Raw genomic sequence first — 23013 nt, forward strand, 5'->3', positions numbered from 1 at the left:
TGGGCTGAATGGCCTCTTCTACACTGTATGATTCTACCATTCTATAACATTTTTTTCACTCTCCGCCTGTTCTGTTTCTGCCCACTGAACTCTTACCTTCCTCAGACTCCAGCCTCTGCCTGACATGAGGACCTTTCTCCTCACTCGCATTCCAGCTGAAGGGTTCGTAGCTCACAGCTGGTGAAAACTGCCAGGTTGTCCACCACCAGTGGCAGAACGCTCAATATTGTTGTGCCTGTTTCTCTTATAAGTGCAAAGGTCCATTCAGTACTCAGCCCTCCAGCTTCAACACCATACCATGCTGTCCCCCAGGAACACATTTTCACACGTGATCCTTAGATGGATTTAGGGCTCCCAATCTTCTCTCCCAGCCTTCATTTGCAAAAACAGAAGTGTGTTCTGAGACTCTGATTCCAATACCCAAGAGTGCTACTAAGGACAGGCACCCTTCCACATTTCTCCACACTGGACATACTAACTTAGTATTCCTTGCGGAGCTCAGAAAATCATTGAACCTGTTATGGCACTGTATCCATGTGTGGAAGTAGACCAAGTCATGTCTGCAGATCTTAGCTCCCACCTCTGTCCAGGCCTTCTTCTGAATGGGGTGACCTCTCGCTATCCCATAGGATCAACATATTCTGCCTGGCACTCACCGTCTCCATAAGTGTACGGAGGCAGTCAACTGAGAAATGGAGGGGGGTGCTTGATGCCCACCTGAGGTGCCCTCCCACCTGGAATGTCTACTGGGTGCTGCTACCATGATGCAAACCTCACCCTGCCTCCTCAGTTGTCTACAGCTGTTTCAAGCAGTTACTTTTAGACACCCCACCTGGTTGCCGTTGGATCCAGTGCCCACCACGCTCCCATCCCTGCCAGCCTCACTGACTATGTCTGGAAGTATTTCATGCTGAACAGGCTTTGACTGGCCAGCCAGCATTTTACTATGGTTTTTCCAGGATCTCGGGTGGAACCAAAAAACGTGGCCACTTCTTGTCCCACCCACCATATGCCACATTGCACATAAAATTCTTGCCATAAAGTCTGAACCCCACCAAGTTTCAATGGCATTATTGAATGGCATTTCCTGCATGTGTTTTCTAGGATGCACAAAAGTGTTCATGAGTTCCCACATAATACAGGATATGCATGAGATGGACCCTCATGACATGGTTGTTAACAATAGCTAACAGCAAAACTCTAACCACTAGAAGTGCTAACCCATAAACTAAATCTTAAACTAACATTAGCCATAGGTGCATATCCTGAATATATGTATGATTCTTCAAATTTCACCTTTTTTGTGACTACTTCAGGTGTTCTGCCTGTGGTCATTTGTATATGCTGACTGTCTCTCCTAGACTGTTCTTCCTTAATTTTTTCTCTGATAGAGGTAAAGAGTTAGAGTTGAAAGTAAGGTGTAAATGTAATTTATGCCATTCACCCTTATTGGCCAAGAACATTAGTGCCCACCGGTATTAAGAAGTAAATTGGACAGCAACTTCTTCACCTGCATATGCTCAGTTTTGGCCATGCTAAATTGCCCCTTAGTGCCCTGGGTTGTATAGGTTAGAGGGATTAGTTGGTAATATATGGGGGTAGGGCCTGGGTGGGATTGTGGTTGGTGCAGACTCGATGGGCTGGATGGCCTCCTTTCTGCACTGTAGATTTCTATGATCTTTCTAAAAAAAAACATGGAAATCAGAAAGGTGCTGTCTCAGTTGCCCTGCTTCTCCAGAAGTTTCACAAAACCAGTGCGGGGAGTTTTGTGGCCTCCCCTTGGCATGCTTCTCAGGAGGTGGTGTGCCATTTACCAGCAGTGGGGTCTCCTGGTCCTGCCACTGAAATGGGATTTCCCATTGACTGCACCCCATGCTGCCAGGAAACCTGTGGCCATGTGCACTGTCAGCTAGACTAGGAGATCTCACTGGCATGAACAAGAAAATTCCAGCCAGTTTTTTGGTATTCAAACACATGAAGGCTGTGAAATGATGATCTTTATTGCAAAGATGGAGTGGAGTCCAAAAGTAGGGCATTGGCAAGGCCAGACCAAGAATATTGTGTACGGTTTTGGTCTCATTATTCAGGGAAGAATATATTTACTTTGGAAGTAAGTCAGAGAAGGTTTGATAGGTTGCTTCCTGCGGTGAAGAATCATCTGTTTGAGCAGATTGAGCCTAAATTCACTGGCGTTTAGAAGAATGAGAGGTAATTTTATTGAAACATGTAAGATTATGAGGATGATTGACAAGGTTGATGCTGAGATGACACGAACTAGGAGATATTGATTCAGAATAAGGACTTCATCTATTTATGATCAAGCAGAAGAGTTTCTTCTCTGTGAATTTTAAACCTTTGGAATTCTCTAACCCGGGAAGCTATGGAGGCGATGTCATTGAAGATATTCAAAGCCAAAATAGACAGATTTTTGAGCTGTTAGGGAGCTAAGGATAATGGAGAACAAGCAAGAAGTGAAGTTGAGGCCAAGATCAGATCAACCATGATCTTATTGAATGACAGAACATGCTTGAGAGGGCCATATTCTTTGTGTTCTTCCATGGTGTAAATTCACTAGATCCATGCAAGAAAAAGTAGATTTTTCTATTCAAGTGTAAATTAATTTGTAATAGTGTGGTAAGTCTTAGTTACTGCCAAACCAACCTTCCTGCATTGAAAATTATATTTTACAAGTCTGGTGTCTCATTCATTCAATATTTTAATTGTTGCAGATTTGAAAGTTGAAAAACTGGGTTTTTTTTGTTTTTCTTTGTATCACTCTTAATCCTAGTTTTCTTTTCCTATATTTAATGTACTTTCTGGACATGATTTAACATTGCATTTGATATTGATCTGTAGAAATAATATACTGCAAATCAGAAAATGCTGGAAATACTGAGGTCATGCATCAACTCTAGTGGGAAAAACAGTTAATATTTCAAGGGTGTGATTTGTAGAAGAATCCAATTTAAAATGCAGAAATAAATCTCTCATCTTTATACTGCTGATACAGGGCTACATGTGTTGTGAATCTAGATGCCAAGGTCAGGGGGCATGCCATATTTACCATGCATTAAATTTTGTAGGGAGTGTAAATTCAGAAAATATTTTAATGCTATTGTCATATTTGATTTTGCTCAGTGCTGGATGTGTAGTATAAATGCAGAGGCATAATACTCATCTATAATTTACTGTCTGATTTCAAACTTAAGATCCTGTGATGAATTGCTATTTCCTAGCCGCTGAAAATGAGGGATGACCTATCCACACTTCTCAATCAGTAGATAATAAACTAGCAATAAAGGATGCCAGAAGACAATATATGCATTTTTGAGCACTACATGAAAAGTTCTGTTAATCACCCTACCCCACCCCATGGAAGTATGTGCAGCCAGTCTGTCAGTACACTGTCTATTTATACTGCCACACACACACACACACACACACAATGCCAGCAATGTGCCAGTGAGTATAGCATAATGGGCAGCATAACTCTTCTCCCAACATTTGGCAGCACAAAAATTGAATCAGAGAAAGAACAAGTTGTACATTTTTGGGGTGATCTTCCTCAGGCAGGTCAGATTTGGATTGGAACTTATGGTGGCCAGTGAATGCATGCCTGAGTCCATCCAAATCTTGAGGTCATGGTAGTTTGCACAGCAATCCAGAAGCCTGCCTCAATGACATCTCCACATCAGTGGGGGAAGCACAGTGCTAGCTATCAATCTCTGAAAAGGAATTGCCCTCAGGCAACTTGTATTTCAGAGGCCTGCAAGCTCGACTTCCACCAGGATCCAGACCATGTTACATATGCCTGCATTAGATAGGTATCTATAGTATTGAAGGAAATAGAAACAGGCATATGAGGGGGCAAGGAAGGTGAGTTGGTAAGGAGGAGAGATGATGGGGTGCGGGGACAATGCAGTTATGCCATTTCTACCTCTTCTAGTAATATCAGCACTGGATGGTGTGGTGCTTTGAAAGCCACAATGTCAAAAGGTGGATTTTTTTAAAAACTGACACTTGCCCATAATTCCACCGCCACCCCCTTGGAAAATTCTGAAACTATACTTCCTCATTAGAGGAATGTCCAGCAAACCTTTCCCCTCAAACAGGCTAATAAAATGATTTAAATTCTATATCTTTTTCAGAGAACCCTACAGTGTAGTAGGAGACTGTTCAGCCCATTAAGTCTGCACCAACTCTCCGACAAAGCACCTATATTAAACAAATGCGAATAGCTCCTTTTTCTTAATGATAATGCCCAAGCCCTGTCCCCATAATCCCACATATTGACCCCACTAAATCCCTAATCTATGTTATCATGAGACAGTAAGGGACAATTTAGCATGGCCGATCCACCTAACCTCCACATATTTGTTCTGTGGGAGATAACCCACATTGACATGGGGAGAATGTGCAAACTCCCCAGGCGGGAATTGAACCCAGGTCCCTGTGAGGCAACAATACTTACCACCGTACCGCCATAGGTTTTTCTAGGTTGATCTTGGCAGATACGCACAATTCATAAGCCATAGGAGCAGAATTAGTCTGTTCCGCCATTCAATCATGGCTGATATTTTGTTCATCCCTATTCTCCTGCCTTTTCCCCATAACCTCTGATCCCCTTATTAATTGAACCTATCTATCCCTGTCTAAAAGGCACTCAATGACCTGGCTTCCACAACTTTCTGCAGCAAAAAGTTCCACAGATTCACCACTCTCTGGCTAAAGAAATTCCTCCTCATAAATTCCTTTAAAGGCTTGTCGCTTTTGTATGAGGTTGTGCCCTCTGATTCTAGTTTTTCCTACTAGTGGAAACACGTCCACTCTATCTGAGCCTCTCAGTATCCTGTAAGTTTCAATAAGATCTCCCCTCATCCTTCTAAATTCCAAAGAGTATGGACCCAGATCCTCAACCGTTCCTCATACAACAAGCTTTTCATTCCAGGCATCATTCTTGTGAACCTCCTCTGGACTCTTTCCAAGGCCAGCACATCCCTCCTAAGATATGGGGCCCAAAATTGCTCACAATAGAGTTGTGCTCAAACATGTATATTTCTGATCATTTGCACTGTAAGTATGATTTTAGGTAAGAAAAATGACAAACGTTTTTAATGGCTTTAGACAAATCACATTCACTTTCCTACAGTTTATCTAAAGGAATAAACACTGCCCTCTAATGGCATACCTAAATGTTGCAGATACTATGAAATATAATTCTGTTACACTTGATGATTCCTTTCAAAAGTCTGATTAATTGAACATCTGACCACTTGTTCATTTAATCTCATTCTATTCACATTTACATTAATGCTTGTAGTTGATTTTATGTGATAGTTAACATCAACATTGAAGTTGAAATTTCTATGTTAATTAAATGAGAATGGCCAATTTTTCTTAATGATAAGCAAGTTGCTAGTTACAATCATGTGCTGCTATGAAACCTGCAATTTCTGAGACTGAATTCTGTGAGCTGATTGCTAGTTACAGAGAAAAACAGAGCTTACAGCAAAAGAGAATTTCATTCTGATGGTATGTGGCTGACTAAAGGATGACTGAATACCTGTCAGACCAAGGAAGGGACATTCCAAGAAGTTTCCAAAGCCACTTACATGCATCTCTGAAAGAGTGATATTGATGGATATCTGACATAAAACAGCGCGTCCACACTCTTGTCTGTCAAATGATGTATTACATGACAAAAAAACTACAAAATGGTGGAGGGAATTAGAAGGTTAAATATGTCTCATTAATAAAACACAACTTCACACGAGTTATTAAAAATGTGATTTGGTTCATGAATGCCTTTTGCACTTGTGTTAAAGTATTGTTCTTTTTCACAGCGTACTTGGTGTTCCAAGTGAAGATGACTGGCCTTGTGATGTGGCCCTACCAAGAGATGCATTTTCAACAAGGTCTCCACAGCCAATACAGGATTTAGTACCAGAGATAAATGAACCAGGGAAAGACCTGCTGTTGGTATGCTTGTGTTAACATATTCTGCACTAAGAAATAATGTATTTTTATGGGCAAATCCAATCTTTAAAATTGAAAAATATGGAATCAATGTGACTTACTTTTTGAAAACTTATCAAGATAGAAGCATTAAATGTGGATACCTGTATCTTTCCTGTATGCTTTTCACATTATAAGTTCTGTATCCCTACGCCTGTAATGAAATGTTACACCAGAGAATTTTTAGGGGAGCAATTGTTGGTGTGCTCCTGTTACAGGAGCTTGGAGACATGTATCTGGCAAACTTTGAGCTAATTGTAACTTGGAATCTTATTTCTAATTTGTTTTATTTTGAAAACAGAAGTTTCTAACCTTCAACCCAGAGAAGAGAATATCTGCTTTCAGTGCACTGTCCCATCAATACTTTATGGACCACGAGAAATATACTGAGAATCAGAACTTGTGTCTATCTCCAAACCAGTCTTCTTCAGAAGGGAAAACAGCTTAACATCTACCAGAAGTGGACAAGGCTGTGAGATGTCTGATTCTTTTTTTAGTGTATTTTTATTTGTCGAGTATTGAATCATTGGTCAGATGTCACGTTCTTGCAAAGATTACTTGACAAATCGAGTATTTTACAAAATGACAGAATCTCATCCATATGCTGCTTTTGAAACATGTGTCCTACGTGTGCTTTCTTGATTTCATAGCCCAATGGAAGTTTACTGTTAATGAAACAATGCAAAAACTTTTGCAGCTCCCCCGCCACTCACTCATCATCCAACCCACCCTACCCCAGGAAATTTCTCAACTAAGTTAGCTGCTGTCTATTCACAAATGCTGCAAAATCTTGCTATCCGAATGTGGAGTGCTGCAAATGTGAAATATTTGGAAGATGGAATAAGGTCACTGCCAAACCTACTGAACACCATCACTGCCAAACGTACCAGAGTTTTTTTCTCCAGCTGCTAAGGCCAGAATTTGAACATTAAAATTAAATACATACTAAATCTAACTGTTGAATGTAGTTATTAAATGTTCACTCAATAATGCACCATTAAAAGTGAAAGGTATTTCTTCAGCCATCATCCATGGTGCTGTGAACATTTGGGTTACAACAATCTTCTGTATCAACAAGTGTGGAAGGAAGAACACAGAAAGCAGCTCATTTGCTGTGACATTAGCAGGAACAAAATATTTTAAAAGTAAAGTTGGACTTCAAAGAACTGCTATATGTTATGATAACAAGAAAGGAAAAAAAAAACCAAGACTACTTTTTCGCATTTATAAAAGTTGCTTGTTTTAGATGGTTTTTTTTATATATGCTGCAACAGAAGACAAAGCAGTGCTGCAGTGAATTTGGAAAAATACCTTCAGAATTATAAATGCTTAACACATATCAACACATTTAAATGCGAAGTGAAGACACCATTGAATGGATCGCGTCAGTTTTCAGTTCATGATGCTTTTCAAATCTCACGGGAACACTCATATCTGGTACCTGCAGAACATTATGAAGACATGTGTGTTCAATTTGGGGTTACCATCTTTTGCTAAATCTAAAAGCTGATGGTCCTGTTTTGGGGACAGAGTTGGTGTGATGTGATCCATACTCTTTTGTTGATAAAATTCAATGGAAACTTGAATAGGTTTGGTAACTGCTGCAGATTAAAACACAGAATAATGTTGCAAAATGAATTTTCTGTTCAAAACAAAATCTGATTTTTTTGTCACAGGTTTACATTTTGTAAAGTGCCAGAAACTCCACTGTTAAAGCAGACTGTCTGGGGCAAACTGGATGAGTGGCATCACAAGTCAAACTGCAATGTTACAGAAGGGTGGACAAGTACCCCATCATAGTTGGATCATTGTAATGTGATACAGCACTGGTGAAATGATCTAGTCCAATGCATATTAGTATCTTCCTTACAAACTGTACTATAACATTTGTACTCAAGTGGAAAACCATCTGCTTCAGATGACTCTGATAATATTATAGATTTATAATCATAAAGTGCTTGTATTTAGGATATAAATCTGGTTCAGTGTTAAAGCAGATTAAGAAACTATTTTATATAGTACTAATACATGTATTTGCCTTGAAGACAGTCATACTCTAGTAAGGTGTCATTAATGGGTGACCTTATGGACTGTGTATGTGAAAAGGTGCAAGAAAATAACGAATATCCATTATGTAATGAAATTGCGGTTTACAAAAACTAAAGCATGGTGAAAAAGACATTTTTGATAATTTATTACGAATAAAGAAGGTTTAGTACAACATTGCAAGGGACTTTACATAAAACAAGCTGTGTTACTAGTCTTTGTGTTTTAGTGACTGATGAAAAGCAAATCAATAAAATACTGATTAGAGTACATATTAGGATAGGTGTTGATGAGGTATATCTCTAACCTCAACAACTAGAATATATGTTTTGGCTCACGTCAGTGCAAATTAATATAATGCACAAACTCAAACTGTAAATATGCTTAAAAATACATAAAAATAAAGGGGATAATTTTTTAACCTGTATTTTACCAAGACATTTATATTAAATTGAAGTTACAAACTTTCTAACTCATCCATTTCAGGTGAATTAATAGTGTTTCAAGAAATGTTCCTATGTGATACCAATACTCAGCCACTAATCTGACTTCGGTGCTTCTAGATAATATTTTTATGATTCAAGACAGCCCAATAGATGTATTTTCTGAAATCGATGAGCTGAATTTTTAGAAAAAATCTTCCTCCCTATTACATTCAAGTGCTGTTTTATATTTTCAGTTGAATCATATGTTTTAAACACATTACCATTGTATAACAGGCTGAAGGGCTTCTTTTTGTGCTACAAAATACTGTCTCCAGTAGAATTCTGAACATGGAAAGTAGGGAGATAGCTGAATGGATCAGCAAAGAGAAAAAATTAAATTGAAAATAAATGGCAAAAGGTGCAAGGGACATCATTTATCAAAGGAACAATGGTTGTGATTTTAATTTTTTTTAAAAATACTATTAATTCATGGTTTCCTACACTGCTTTAAAAGCTCTGATGCTTTACGGATGCATTTTCATTCAAGGAAATAACATGGCCAACAACATTGGAAATGCAAGTGTGCTTGTTAGGTTGCTATATGTCTTTATCAAATATTGCAGTGCTACAGTTCCTTCCTCCAAATTGTGGTTCTCACCATCGTGCCTCACCCCTGCCCTGCTCCAAGGACATCATCAATGTAAACCCCACTTTGGAAAAAGACTGATGACATTGCTGTACTTTTGGTTGTCTGCTTTGTTTTTACTTTTAAGAAATGCACAATAATGAAACAGTCCAGCGCTCATAGCAGTTACAATACTGTGTTTGGTTTTCTAGAAGCAATATAAAGGAATTTTATCCTATCTGCCTCGAATTCTACTTTATACAGTCAACTTTATTTAAGATGCCAAATTTTAAAATTTCTTAAAGAATCACATTCTATATTTCTACTTTCACCAAGTGCTTAATATTTAGAATGCAGTCTACTGTATTTCCAAACAAATTTCCTAGCAACTGTTTGTTGAGGTCCCATATGTCTCAAAGCTCACACAACCAGAAAGTCTTATTTTTTGTAGTATATATGAAAAGTAGAATTCTCCTTCTGTAGCTTAATTAATGTTCAAACTTTCAAGTTTCTATGCAAAATGTCCTGTTAGGAATTTCATGGGTTGCTCTCCATTAAACAAAGCATTCAGTAGATGTTTTTATGTACGGTGAATATCATTATTGAATTGTGATACTTATAACCATATATGATTTACAACATTGTCATAGTGCCAGGCAGCCATAGCTATGTAGCTTGAACTACCAGTCAATGACAGCCCTTAGTGTATAATTGTAATTAGTATCTTGATAGTCTGTCCCTGACACACATTGCTTTCCTATTAATTATAAACAAGACTGAGAGCATCAAACATAATGGACTTCTAGCCTTGTGGGGAAGAGATGGCCCAGTGATATTATCACTGGCCTATTGATCCAGAAACTCAACTAATGTTCTGGAGCCCCGGGTTTGAATTCCACTACAGCAGATGGTGGTATTTGAATTCAGTAAAAAAAGAAAATCTGGAATTAAGGATCTACTGATGACCATAAAACCATTGTCATTTGTCGGAAAAACCCATCTGGTTCACTAATGTTTTTTAGGGAAGGAAATCTGCCATCCTTACCCTGTCTGGCTTACATGTGACTCCAGAGCCACAGCAATGTGAGACTCTGAACGGTCCTTTGAACAAGGGCAACTAGGGGTGGGCAATAAATGCTGGCCAGCCAGTAATGCCTACATCTCACAAATCAATTTTAAAAATCCCTTAATACGTAAACAGGTTAATGACCGTAACATCCCTCAATATGGGAAGAGGTTAATCAGTGTCTAAAGTAGCAAACTAGTTCACAACTCTCCAAATAATAAATAAATAATGTGCTGGACAAACACATAAAATTGCAAACTAAGAGATACTGTCATTCAGGTTACGTTGCCACAGCTACAACAAAATACATCAAACGATGACGCATTTCCTTAAGTAAAAATTTAAAGAAGCAAGTTCTAATGAAAATATTTAACAAATCTATTATACTTTCAGGATGGAGGAGATAGACGAGCTCTGTGTAATTTTCAATGCAATTATATTAGACAAAACTGTTGTAATCACTTTCAGACTTGATTTGCGTCATTTCATTATCTATTGTCAAAAAGCTCTGTGAAACTATTTTTTATGAACACTGTGATCCCATAACCACACATTTTAATAGAATCCCTACAGTGCAGAAGGAGACCATTCAGCCTATCGAGTCTGTACCGACCACAATTTCAGCCAGGCCCCATTACCGTAAACCCACCTATTTATCTTAGCTAGTACCCCTGACACTAGGGTTAATTTAATATGGTCAATTAACCTAACCCGCACATCTTTGGATTGTGGGAAGAAACTGGAGCACCCGGAGAAAACCAACACAGACACAGGGAGAATGTGCAAACTCCACACAGATAGTGACCCAAGGCTGGAATTGAACCTGTGTTCCTGGCGCTGTGAGGCAGCAGTGCTAACCACTGTGCCACATAAAGAAGGCAATCAAAGGGCTCCTAATACTTGCGTGTAAAGTAAAAGTTAACTTTACCCAGCGCATGACCATGGCTCTCTAATGTCACAAGTCACCTCGCAACACTAAATTAATTTGACGTGCAGTAGCTGTTAGGTTATTGAGTTCCCTGAAACATTAGCCATAGTCATTCGTTTATACTGATATAAATGTCAATAGATTCTGGAGGTAAGAAATTTTACTATTTGTGGAATAGCGCATCCAATACAGTCAATTAACATTTTCATGAAAACATTAGACAGAAGTATTATATCAGTACTTGGTTTGTTAGGGCTTTCCACTTTATAACTCAAGACCAACTCACTTATAAATAGACATTTCAACTATTTAAAATAAGTACTTTTAAAAGAAGTGTTTCTATACTGAAATTTTCTTATTTCAATGTGGTTCTGGAAAAATTTGGTTCCACATTTGAGAAAGATCTGAAAATAAAATTTATAAGCATACACTGCTCAGTTGTAAAACAGAAGGAGACGCTCAGATTCTTAGAGCTGAGGAATAAACTGTGTGAAGCAGTGATAGTTACAGCTAGCAATGTTGGTTTGTTCTCTTATTTTAATTCATAACAATGAGCAAAGTTAAAGTTGCAATGCTGCATAATGACTAAAAGAGAAAACGATCCAATTCTAAAATTAATCAATGTTTAGGTAATATGTTGTTGTTCCACAGATATGATTTTGTATCAAAAGGGAAAAAGAGACAGCGAATGTGATAAAAGAGAATTGAGAACGTGTTAATGCAAAGAAATAAACAATTTGTGAGCATTGGGACCGCGCAGGGAGTGTGAGAATGGATGACAGTTGAAAATAAATCGTTAAAATAACATTACAAGAACCAAAGAGTTCAAGGTGTTTAGAGGAAAAAATGGCACATACAAATTACCCAATGGTCTAAGAGTTGGTAGTTGTAAATTGAAGAATTCTAAAAAACAGAAATCACAGTAAATACATACTAAATTAACGTTTTTCCCACTTTCCAGTTGCCAATTTTTGGTTAATAATTCAGCAAGAAACTTCACCAGAATGGGTAGTACCCTCAAAATAGAAAAGAGAGGAATTAAGTACAAAAGTATATGAAACATTTGTATGGTATCAAATAGGCTAAACTGTAGTGAACAGAAAGAAGATCAAAAACAAAATCCTGATTTATTGAGCGTCATCAAATATGGCAAAGGGTCATATTTTATCTTTCAATATAGTAATATAGCTAATGTTAAAAACATAACTTTTTTTCTGTACATGATCAGAAATTGGTATGATTAGAAAAGTGAAAACCTCCCATCGCGTGTTATGGTATAAATTATTTCTCACTAGAAAAATAATCTGGTGAAACAGAAGTGACATTTTCCAAGCAACAGGTTTAATAAACCAAATCCTTCATGAAGAGAGGTCACTGTCCTTTAAAATTAATGAATGTGGGGTCAGCTTTCCACTAATTAGTATTGCAGGAAATAAAGTATAAATTACACTCATGAAAATCGAAATTCTCTAATCTTTAATGCTGGTCTCTTGGCCCTGTCCACAAAACTGGCCAATAGCTGCCAGATTGAAATAAAGTAGACGGTGCATTTTCACCAATTGCCTAATCATATCCATTTGCAGCTGTTAAGTACACCAGTTAAAACTTTTGATGCAAAGGAAAAAAATAAACAATTACTTTCCTTTACAGTGACTGTCCAGGTTCGTAGAAGATTTTAAATTTGAGCCCTAATTCTTTGATCTCACCGCAGCTGGGATTATCCGGTCCTGCTGTTGTGAACGGAGTTTTGGCTGAGCATCAAATTCTCAGTTCTCGTTGACAGTGGTAGCAGGGTATGCAAGACGAGAGAATTCCTTGGGTATGCAAATGCCTTTTAGCCAAAACTTGAACTATAACCAACACAGTTTGAACCCAATTTCTCAATTGTGCCCAAAGCAGAAACTCTACCTCTGAATATATTCAATATTGTGTCAATGGATGTGAGTTCTGCTGGTATTGCATAGCTTTATATCACACACCATGTCAAAACTGAAAAACAGATCTCAACAAAGCACAATCTTATCAACTTACCTTTCAATTGCATCATTTATTTATTCAATCTATCAAATAACAATATTGATTTTACAATGTTTCAATACTTGAAGCTAAATCATACTTAGAATATTTGACATTTGGCCAGTAGAATATCCACCATATTTCCTCAAATTGCTACAAACTAAGTGTTGCAAAATACACAAGACAGACTACAATCTTTATATTTAACCTGCAGTTGGAATAATGCTTTACTAATTCAAAACATGGCACTTTATAATTTTTGTCTGTGCCTGTTTGTTATTAGATTATTAGTTTTATACTGTACTATGGGTTCAGCATTGATGTAATGAAATCATCACTGGTAACAGGCCGTTACTTCTGCAAATTAGTAAATCATTGAAGTATGATTTGTGCTTCATATCCGTAGGTGTCACTGAAGACATAATTATCTAACAGCTAAATAAGAAGCCCGTGTAAAATCAGTTAAAACACCATAAGTTATTATGGACCTCAGGTTTTACAAAATGCACACATCATACTGCAAGTTTTATTTGCATATTTGACTTGCAGTGAGTAAAACACTTTGCTGTTGCTATTTAGTGCACATTTGTATATTCTACAGTAAATACATTTTATCATGCCTCCATAGCTATGATTTTATTGCTTGTTTAGCCTTACCTTACTGCAAGTTTTTTTTTGTTTTGCATTGAATTTAATCAGAATTCCAGCGCTTTGCAGAAATAAAGACAAAACTAGCTTGTGTGCACTTAATAATCAATTTCCTTAACTTTTGGAATTTTGGTTCACAGCTGCTTTATAAACAGGCTGTTCATATTTAATAACTTATATTAACTACACCAATATATTTTGTGGACTGAGGCCATATCCCTCAGGATACAATCTCAGCAGTTATAATGGGATCACATCCCTCCAGTCCCAAAATCCCAGGACTTTGCAGGATCAACAGGAAGACACTTTGTTTTCCATGGAGTAAATAAGTGCATCCCTGGTGCCCATTTTCTCCTCAGCCTTAAAAGCTCCCACATTTTTTTCCTTTTGATCTGGCCAATTCCGATCAGCCCAGTGAGTGATGGGAGTAGATCTTCTAACAATGATTTTAATTTTTCAGTGTTTCACCTTTGTGGAGGTTGACATGCCTGTATTCATCATAGCACCAGGTATATAGATACTGAGTCCCAGCTGGAACAGGAGCAGGAACTCCATTAAGAGTCCCAGCTTGGCGAATTCCTTCCCCATCTTTACTCTTCCCGGACTCCTATCGCCTCGTAAGGAACAGATAGAAGTTCCACCCCTTATTCCTGGAAAGCCCTGGCAACTGGTTCTCCACCATTTCCCTGGGCCTTTCTGGAGTTATGGCAGGAGAGTGGCAGAACCCCAATGAAATTCCAACCATATTTGCTAAGGTATGTTCCCTCTGGGTCCACGTGGTATTCTTACCAACCTACAGGTGTTAATAACATTCATAGTATTTTGTAATTTTTCTGAAACCTTTAACAAAGATCTTTTCTGTATAGATTTGTATGAATCTTTAACATACATGTTAAATTGAACTCATTTGTAAAACTTATAGATTATTTTTGGTTGAACAATCTTATCATGTTGCAGCAAATTGTATTTATATGTTCAAGTATCTGTCTGACTGGTTAAGCTTTCAAGGCAGGGGGTTGGATTAGTTTGGGCGCCAAAAATGTTTCATGGAACAAATATGATTTCATATTTATAGTATTTTTGTTGTAATAGCTTTGTACTTAGAGCATTCCTGATTCATGTTTGCTGCTAAATTTATGCCTTGCCAGGGTCTACAATTTAGAATGTGTTAAATAGGGAACAAGATTGCATTGGCAAGATACACCAATGCTAATGCTGCTTGTGTTGGGTGGACTTTTGCTGTCTCTACCTGGTGTTTTACTTTAGCTTGAACTGTTCTTAGCTGCTATGTCTTTTTATTTTGAAAATAAATAAATATTGTAGTGTGTAAGATACTGTGTAAAGGTGTGTTACTTTCAAAATATTCTTCTACAACTCGTGGGGTGTTTAAATATACATGATTCCAATGCTAGAATGCCAAAGAATAAAATTGCATCTGTCACCCCAGCTGGTAAATGAGGTTTGGAGGTCAGGTCTTTGGCAGGGGAAATCGAAGGATGAAGATGGAGGGTGACAGCACTCAGAGGAGAGCAATAGCCCAAATTCTTTAACCGTGCAGGCAGCTAAATACGTATTAAACTTATACTTTTGGTAGCAGGCAAAGGAGCCAGGATTTTGTTGGACTGACAAGTCTTGCCTACAATTCAGAAAACTGGCAGGGAACTACCTACAGCTAAGTGTGGGGATCCAAAGGAAGTGCCCTTCAAACACTTAATTAATGCCAATGGACCTCCCTCCTGACTGAGATCCTTGGTGGTGGAATTCCTGCCTTCAGAGCTGCTGGCCAAACACTGCCAACAGTAGGAGAGCTGGCTTTTGGTGACAGTGGACCCATCTGAGGCCAAAGATTGTGGAGTGGTCCTAAGTAACAGATGGATAATTGTGAGAGACACCACCCCCCTTCTGAGGAATGAGGGAGTGGGGCAGGACTCAACAGGCTTTGCTCGATGACTTTCCAAGTGCACAGGAGCCCCATGTGGCCTCTGTTTAATCCCTCAGCCACTACTGAGATTGGGTGTCAATTGGCTCATTGTGTATAATTGAGGTCCCACCTGTAGTGGCAGGGAATCCATGTCAGTCCCTTCTATCCTGGAATTAAATCAGGGGAGATGTTCCACATCACCAGGTAATGTTGAAAGAGCCTCCCAGAAGGAAAATAAAACAGTAAAATAGGGAAATAAGAATGCTGGTCCAAACTGTTTTAGGTTATCAAGGCCACAAGGCTGCATAAAATCCATGTGTGCCATTTGTGACTCAGATTAAGAATGAGCTGATTGCTAACATTACAGCCCTTCCTATGGTATAGGCACCAGCTTTCACTTAGCACTTGTCCGTGGCAGCATTCAAGATCAGAAGGCAACATGGTGTGGGGATCAAAAGCAGAGCCCTGGCTTATTTATTCTGTGACACCACACACCAGTGTTTTATCAGGCTGTGCCACGAAAGGTCAGAAACTGAACTGGACAACTGCAACAAGCTTAGATTGCTTCTCTGCATTCATACGAGAACACTGTTCCCCTAACAACAGAGAAGATTAAGGGAAATTCACTGGCAGTTCAAAATTATAAAGGGTTCTGATAAAGTAAGAAAATGTTTTCCCTGGCAGGGGAGGTTGATGACCAGATTTAAGGTAATTGACAAAAGAATCAAAGCAGTGATGATCTGGAAGGCACTGAATGAAAGAGTGGTGAGAGCAGATTCAACAGTAATAGGATTGCATATATACACATGAAAAAGAAACCTTTGCAGGGCTGTGGAGACAGAGCAAGAGGCAGTTGAATGAATTCAATAGCTGTTTCAAAGAGCCAACTGGGGCAAAGTGGGCTGATTGTCCTCCTCCTGTGCTGTAACATGTTGATTCTATGAAATTAGTGAAATGCTTCTTGCTGATAACTTCAGCAAAACAAAATTGTCAGTCAATTTCCATCAAAGGCAATAAGATTCAAAACATGAATACTTGCTGTAAAACTGTTTAATTTCATTAAAATGTAAAGTTAAACTTCAAAACTGAAAACAAATAGTCCATTGGCCTGTACTCTAATTTGAGCCCATTATGTGCATAACCTAACTTGCTCATTGACAATATATTATTCATCATGATCTTCTTTGCAATTGAAACTGAGAACTAAACCAGACAAAGTGCACAGGTTTGTGCTCACATCTGCATTTTAAAATAAATTGAAACCATCTTTCAACTACTGTTTGTTTCAAAAACAGGATACCACCATTTCAATGTGACGTTGTTGTGACAAACTAGAAATTCAAGTTGTAGAAAATCATCCAAACGTTATTATTGGATTTTTGATCCTGGTACCTTTTACTCGAGATCATTCGGGACACAAATCAACACAGGAGGTTATTAACAGTGCAACTGTTCTTTATTGCTGTTTCAGGGAGACAATGTCCTAGTGGTATTATCGCTAGACTATTAATCCAGGAACTCAGCCAATGTTCTGGGGACCTGGGTTCAAATCTAGCCATGGCAGGCAGTGGAATTTAAATTCAATTTAAACACTCTGGAATTAAGAATCTACTGATGACCATGAAACCATTATTGAGTGTCGGAAAATCCCATCTAGTTCACTCATGTCCTTTAAGAAAGAAAATCTGCCATTCTTACCTGGTCTGGCCTATGTGTGACTCCAGCGCCACAGAAATGTGGTTGATTCTCAACAGCCCTCTGAAATGGCTTAGCAAGCCACTTAGTCGTATCGATTGCTCAAAAAGACATTATCACTACCCTCTCAAAGGAAACTAGGGATGGACAATAAATGCTGGCCAGCCAGCACTGCCCATATCCCACAAATGAATAAAAAAAAGTCAAACAAATGAGAAAACATGGAACCTGAAATCCCACAATGCACTGGCTTGCAAAATATGGCAAGCCAGTCAAAACATACAACAATATGAGATATTCCTCCTCCCCGCTTATTGGAAATGTCAGTTTAACTAAATATTTTCTGAATTGGGGAAGAGGGTAGACCGGTGCAAAAAAAATGAGTTCGCCTTAACTATAATAAAAACGTTCTGGAGATCTTCTCTTATGCTGTGAGTTAGGGCAGCTTCTGATACTTTTACAAAGTAATGTTCATTAGGACATGATGTAGCTGAATCTGAAGTAGGAATGCTGGAGATGCTTCAGTGGTAGTGTGTGGCAAGTTTTGGTGTGTCAGCAGAAATCTGTCCAGATGCTTTCAAAGAGAGGAATGTCTTTGCAACAGCATTAAAGCATGTTTCTTGGTTTGAACTAATCCATTGGTGGATGGGTGGTAGGGCATGGAGGTAACATGATGAATTCATTATGTCTCAAAACGTTCTCTAACTCCTGTAAGACAAATTGTTCTTGTAATCAGTGACGACTGAAAGTTTCTCTTAGCCATTGACTAGTACTGTCAGCAGTAATAGAGGACATCACTGAAACATCTGGTCATTTAGAATGAGCATCCATAACCACCATGATCATTGTTTCCTCAAATGGACCAATGAAATCAGCCAACCCCATGGATGGAGGAGTGCCAATTAAGGCATATTCCTCACACTGACATGAAGAACAAGATCTTGCTTTGGCTTCAATGTTTTGTCGAGGCCAAGCCACAAAAAGTAGCTCCAGGTGATCTCTTTCATGCAAACAGTGTCCTGTATGAGGTTGATCCCACACTGGTTTCCTCATTGTTAGTGGAATAATAATAGGCATGCCCCAAAGCAAACATCCTGAAGTGATTAATAACTCCATCCTCCTGGAAAAGCAAGGTTGAAGGTCAGCTGAGATTTGGAACTCTGGGGAAGATCCATGCCTTTGAGCAATATCTCAAGTAGCCTTCTTGTGATTGGTGTGTTCTCCATGCATGAAAAGTAGAAGCTGTTTTTATGAACAATGTCCCCCTTGCTGACACATAGTATTATGGATCAAGTTAGAAACTCCAAAATGTTTTATGAAACCTGCCAGAATCATAAGTTTTGCATCTTGAATTTGGCTAGGATAAGCCTGAGATATTTCACTTCAGCTGTAATTCAAATGACCCAGTAGGGAGCTTTAATCGCATAAAGTTTATTTACGAATATAATCAACATGTACAGTAAAAAAATTAGCCAGAAATTACAAGTGAAAAAAATCACAACAATGTATAATCTAATGAATATTTCTAATATGTTCCAATTGAAACCAAAATCCAATAAACAAAACCCTTTAAACAGGTTTATCACTGCACAGGCTAAAGCTCGCTTAATACTGGAATCCAGTTCCCTAGGTTGAATACTGATTTTAAATGATTTTGAAAACTTAGATCAGCTTGTAGTCTCCAAAACATCAAAGCATAGATTCTTTACTGCTGGATGGCAAACAGGATGTGCTTTCAGCTAACTGGTAAAACTTTAAAAATGAAAAGAGAGGCGTCTTTCAGCTATGCTTCTAACACTGCAGCCAAAACAAAACTAAAAACACTTGTTAACTGAGCTCCACCAATTCTTTTATTTCTCCTCCCAATGACATCACCTAAGGCTGTGAGCTGCAGAGATCATGATATTAAAAAAACAATTTTTTAAAGAGACACGAATGTCACAATAGGGAAACCTCAAAAGACCATCCACTTTGCTGTGCAAGGTAGATTTTCAGTATTTGATGTTGTGTGTGTGAGTACTCAACATCAATGCTCAACGCTACATCCTGTTTGCAGATAAAGGGATATTTGTGTGCGGACCAAATATTGAGCTGAGTCATCGATAATCTATTAAAACTGTGAATTTCTATCCAGATACTGATGAAATTTCTGGATTCTGAGAATTATTCCTGGGCTCCGAGTTAAATTTGAGTACCTTGCCTCTCTGCTTTATCTAAAGTCCATGAAGCAAATGCTATAGGCCAATCCACACCAGAGGGCAAATTGCATCAGTACCTCAGAATTTGTCCATGCTTTTAGCCTTCTTGAATACAGCATCATGTACTTCTGACCACTTTCAGGCTTTGTTCTGATACAGAAACTTGTACAGGGGTTTTAGAAGGGTTTCAAGGTATGGAAAGAATGAATTTCCTGTAATCATTCAGCAGTCCCAAGACCAAGCAAAGCTGACTGAAATTCTGAGGAGCTTGAGCATTTATAATAGCCTTGATCTTGGTGGGTGTTGTGCACAAGTGATTTTGGTCATGGTACCTTTCAACATCAATCAGTACAAGTAGAGACAAGAGGTGATTAACATTGCAAATTTCTTTATTGCAATCAAACTTAAAAAAAAGGATCAAAATCAGACAAAACATACAACACATAAGTCAGTTTAGCTCAGTTGGCTAGAACAGCTGATTTGAACAGCAAAGCAACACCATCAGTGCGGGTTCATATCCAGTACTGGCTGAGGTTATTCATGCAGGCTCCATTTTCTCAACCTTGCTCATTTCTTGAGGTGTGGTGAACCTCAGGTTAAATCGCTCGCAGTCAGCTCTCCCTCTCAAAACAGGAGAGCAGCCTATGGTTATCTGGGACTATGGCACCTTTACTTTTTTTTACAATATGTAACTGCTATATTTGAAAATGGCATTCAAAGGGTCTACATTTCCTCTATTTGTAATGCATTTGCACTTTTTTTGAGCCACTTCTATCGCAAACTTTGACAGATACTTATTACACACAATCTCAGCCCAAATTATACATTATTAGCTATGTCTCAGGTTTTGGTTGAATACATGTCAGTATACCAAATGGGGGCACTTTTATTTATTATGTCACAAGATGTGGGCATCACTGGCAAGGCCAGGATTTGTTGCCCATTCCTAATTGTCCTTGAGAAGGTGGTTGTGAGCTGTTTTCTTGAACAGCCGTAGTCCATGTGGTGTAGGTACACCCAAAGCTACGAGGGAAGTTCCAGGATTTTGATCCTGCAACAGTGAAGGAATGACAGTATAGTTCCAAGTCAAGATAATGTGTGGCTTGGAGGGGAACTCAAGGTGGTGGTGTTCCAATGCGTCCCTATCCTGTCCTTCTAAGTAGTAGAGGTTGTGGGGTTGGAAGATACCATCAAAGGAGTCTTGGTGAGTTGCTGCAATGTACTCTTGGTGGAAGAAGTGAATGCCAATTTATTTAAAGAGGTGGGGTTGGAATTTGGACCCAATTGTACAAGCCAAGATTAGGAAAAACTTTTAGCAGTAAATGTAGCTCTGAGGGTCTGGTGGACCGAAGTGCATTTGTTTCAATGCAAGAAGTGTAACATGAACTTAAGAGCTTGGATTAGTACTAGGAACTATGATGTTGTTGCCATTACAGAGATTTGGTTAACGGAAGGACAGGATTGGCAGCTTAACATTCCAAGATAAAGATGTTTCAGGCAGGATAGAGGGGGATGTAAAAGGGTTGGGGAGTTGCACTACTGGTTAAGGAGAATATCACAGCTGTACTGTGGGAGGACACGTCAGAGGGCTCATACAGCGAGGCAATATGGGTAAAGCTCAGGAATAAGAAGGGTGTAGTCACAATGTTGGGGGTTTACAATAGGCTGCCCAACAGCCAGCAGGAGATAGAGGAATAGATATGGAGGCAGATTTTAGCAAGGTGTAAAAGTAACAGGGTTGTTGTGGTGGCAGATTTTAACTTCCCCTATATTGACTGGGATTCACTTAGTGCTAGGGGCATGGATGGGGCAGAGTTTGTAAGGATCGTCCAGGAGGACCTCTTGAAACAGTATGTAGATAGTCCAATTAGGGACGGGGCCATATTGGACCTGGTATTGGGGAATAAGCCTGGTCAGGTGGTCGACTTTTCAGAAAGGGGAACAGTTCGGGAACAATGACCACAATTCAGTAAGCTTTAAGGTAATGGATAAAGAAAAGTGTAGTCCTTAAGTTAAGGTGCTAAACTGGGGGATGGCTAATTACAACAATATTAGACAGGAACTGAAGAATGTAGATTGGGGGCAGATGTTTGAGGACAAATCAACATCTGGCATATGGGAAGCTTTCAAATGTAAGTTGATAGAAATTCAGGACTGACACATTCCTGTAAGGATGAAGGATAAGTATGGCAAGTTTTGGGAACCTTGGATACCGAGAGATAGCGTGAGCCTAGTCAAAGAGAAAAAAAGCACTTGTCAAAACTTGGAGGCTGGGAACACACGAAACATAAGAAACAGGAGCAGGAGTAGGCCATCTAGCCCCTCGAGCCTGCCCCGCCATTCAATAAGATCATGGCTGATCTGAAGTGGCTCAGTTCCACTTTCCCACTTTCTCCCCATAACCCTTAATCCCCTTGCCTACCAAAAACCTATCTACTCGTGTCTTAAATGTATTTAGCGAGGTAGCCTCCACCATTTCAACGGGCAGAGAATTCCAGAGATTCACCACCCTTTGAGTGAAGAAGTTCCTCCTCAACTCTGTTCTAAACTGCGCCCCCCCTTATCTTGAGGCTGTGCCCTCTAGTCCTGCTGTCCTTTCTGAGCGGGAAGAACCTCTCAACCTCTACCCTATCCATCCCCTTCATCATCTTATACGTCTCAATAAGATCCCCCCTCATCCTTCTAAACTCCAACGAGTACAAGCCCAGTCTATTCAGCCTCTCTTCATAGTTCAACCCTCTCAACTCAGGTATCAGCCTACTGAACCTCCTCTGCACTCCCTCCAAGGCCAAAATATCCTTGCGCAAGTGCGGCGACCAAAACTGCACACAGTACTCCAGCTGCGGCCTCACCAGTGCCCTGTACAGTTGCAGCAAGACCTCCCTACTTTTATATTCAATCCCCCTCGCTATGAAGGCCAGCATCCCATTTGCCTTCCTGATCACCTGCTGCACCTGTAGGCTGGGTTTTTGCAACTCATGCACAAGGACCCCCCAGGTCCCTCTGCACCGTAGCATGCTGCAGCTTTTTGCCCTTTAAATAGTAGTCCTTCCTACTATTATTCCTGCCAAAGTGGATAACCTCACACTAGACAACAGTGTATTCTAACTGCCAGGTCCTCGCCCCCTCGCTTAGCCTATCTAGATCCCTCTGCTGACTTTCTACACCCTCCGCACAATTTGCTGTTCCACTTATCTTTGTGTCATCAGCAAATTTCGACACCCTACACTCAGCTCCCTCCTCTAGATCATCTATATAAATGGTAAATAGCTGAGGCCCCAGCACTGATCCCTGGGGCACTCCACTAGTCACCAACCGCCAATCCGAATAGCATCCATTGACACCTACTCTCTGTCTCCTATTTGACAGGCAATCCTCTATCCACGCTAACACCTTACCCCCAACTCCATGCCCCCTAACCTTCTGTAAC

General features: G+C 39.3%; 1 protein-coding gene across 4 annotated transcripts in view; it reads left to right on the top strand.

Moving 5' to 3' along the window:
- Positions 1-15079, top strand: part of cdk6 (cyclin dependent kinase 6) — a 261381-nt gene extending 246302 nt beyond the window's left edge. For 2 of the 4 annotated variants that reach the window (XM_080206667.1, XM_080206660.1), the window contains exons 7-8: positions 5844-5979; positions 6317-15079. In XM_080206667.1, coding sequence (XP_080062793.1) covers positions 5844-5979; positions 6317-6463 — 283 coding nt within the window. In that variant the 3' untranslated portion in view covers positions 6464-15079. The remainder of the gene's footprint in view (positions 1-5843; positions 5980-6316) is intronic. The other 2 variants (XM_080206676.1, XM_080206686.1) reach the window with 2 other exon arrangements.
- Positions 15080-23013: the final 7934 nt, after the last annotated feature.

The sequence above is a fragment of the Carcharhinus amblyrhynchos genome, chromosome 2 (genome assembly GCF_965287045.1).
Source record: "Carcharhinus amblyrhynchos chromosome 2, sCarAmb.v2.hapA, whole genome shotgun sequence".
In the NCBI taxonomy this organism is placed as follows: Eukaryota; Metazoa; Chordata; class Chondrichthyes; order Carcharhiniformes; family Carcharhinidae; genus Carcharhinus; species Carcharhinus amblyrhynchos.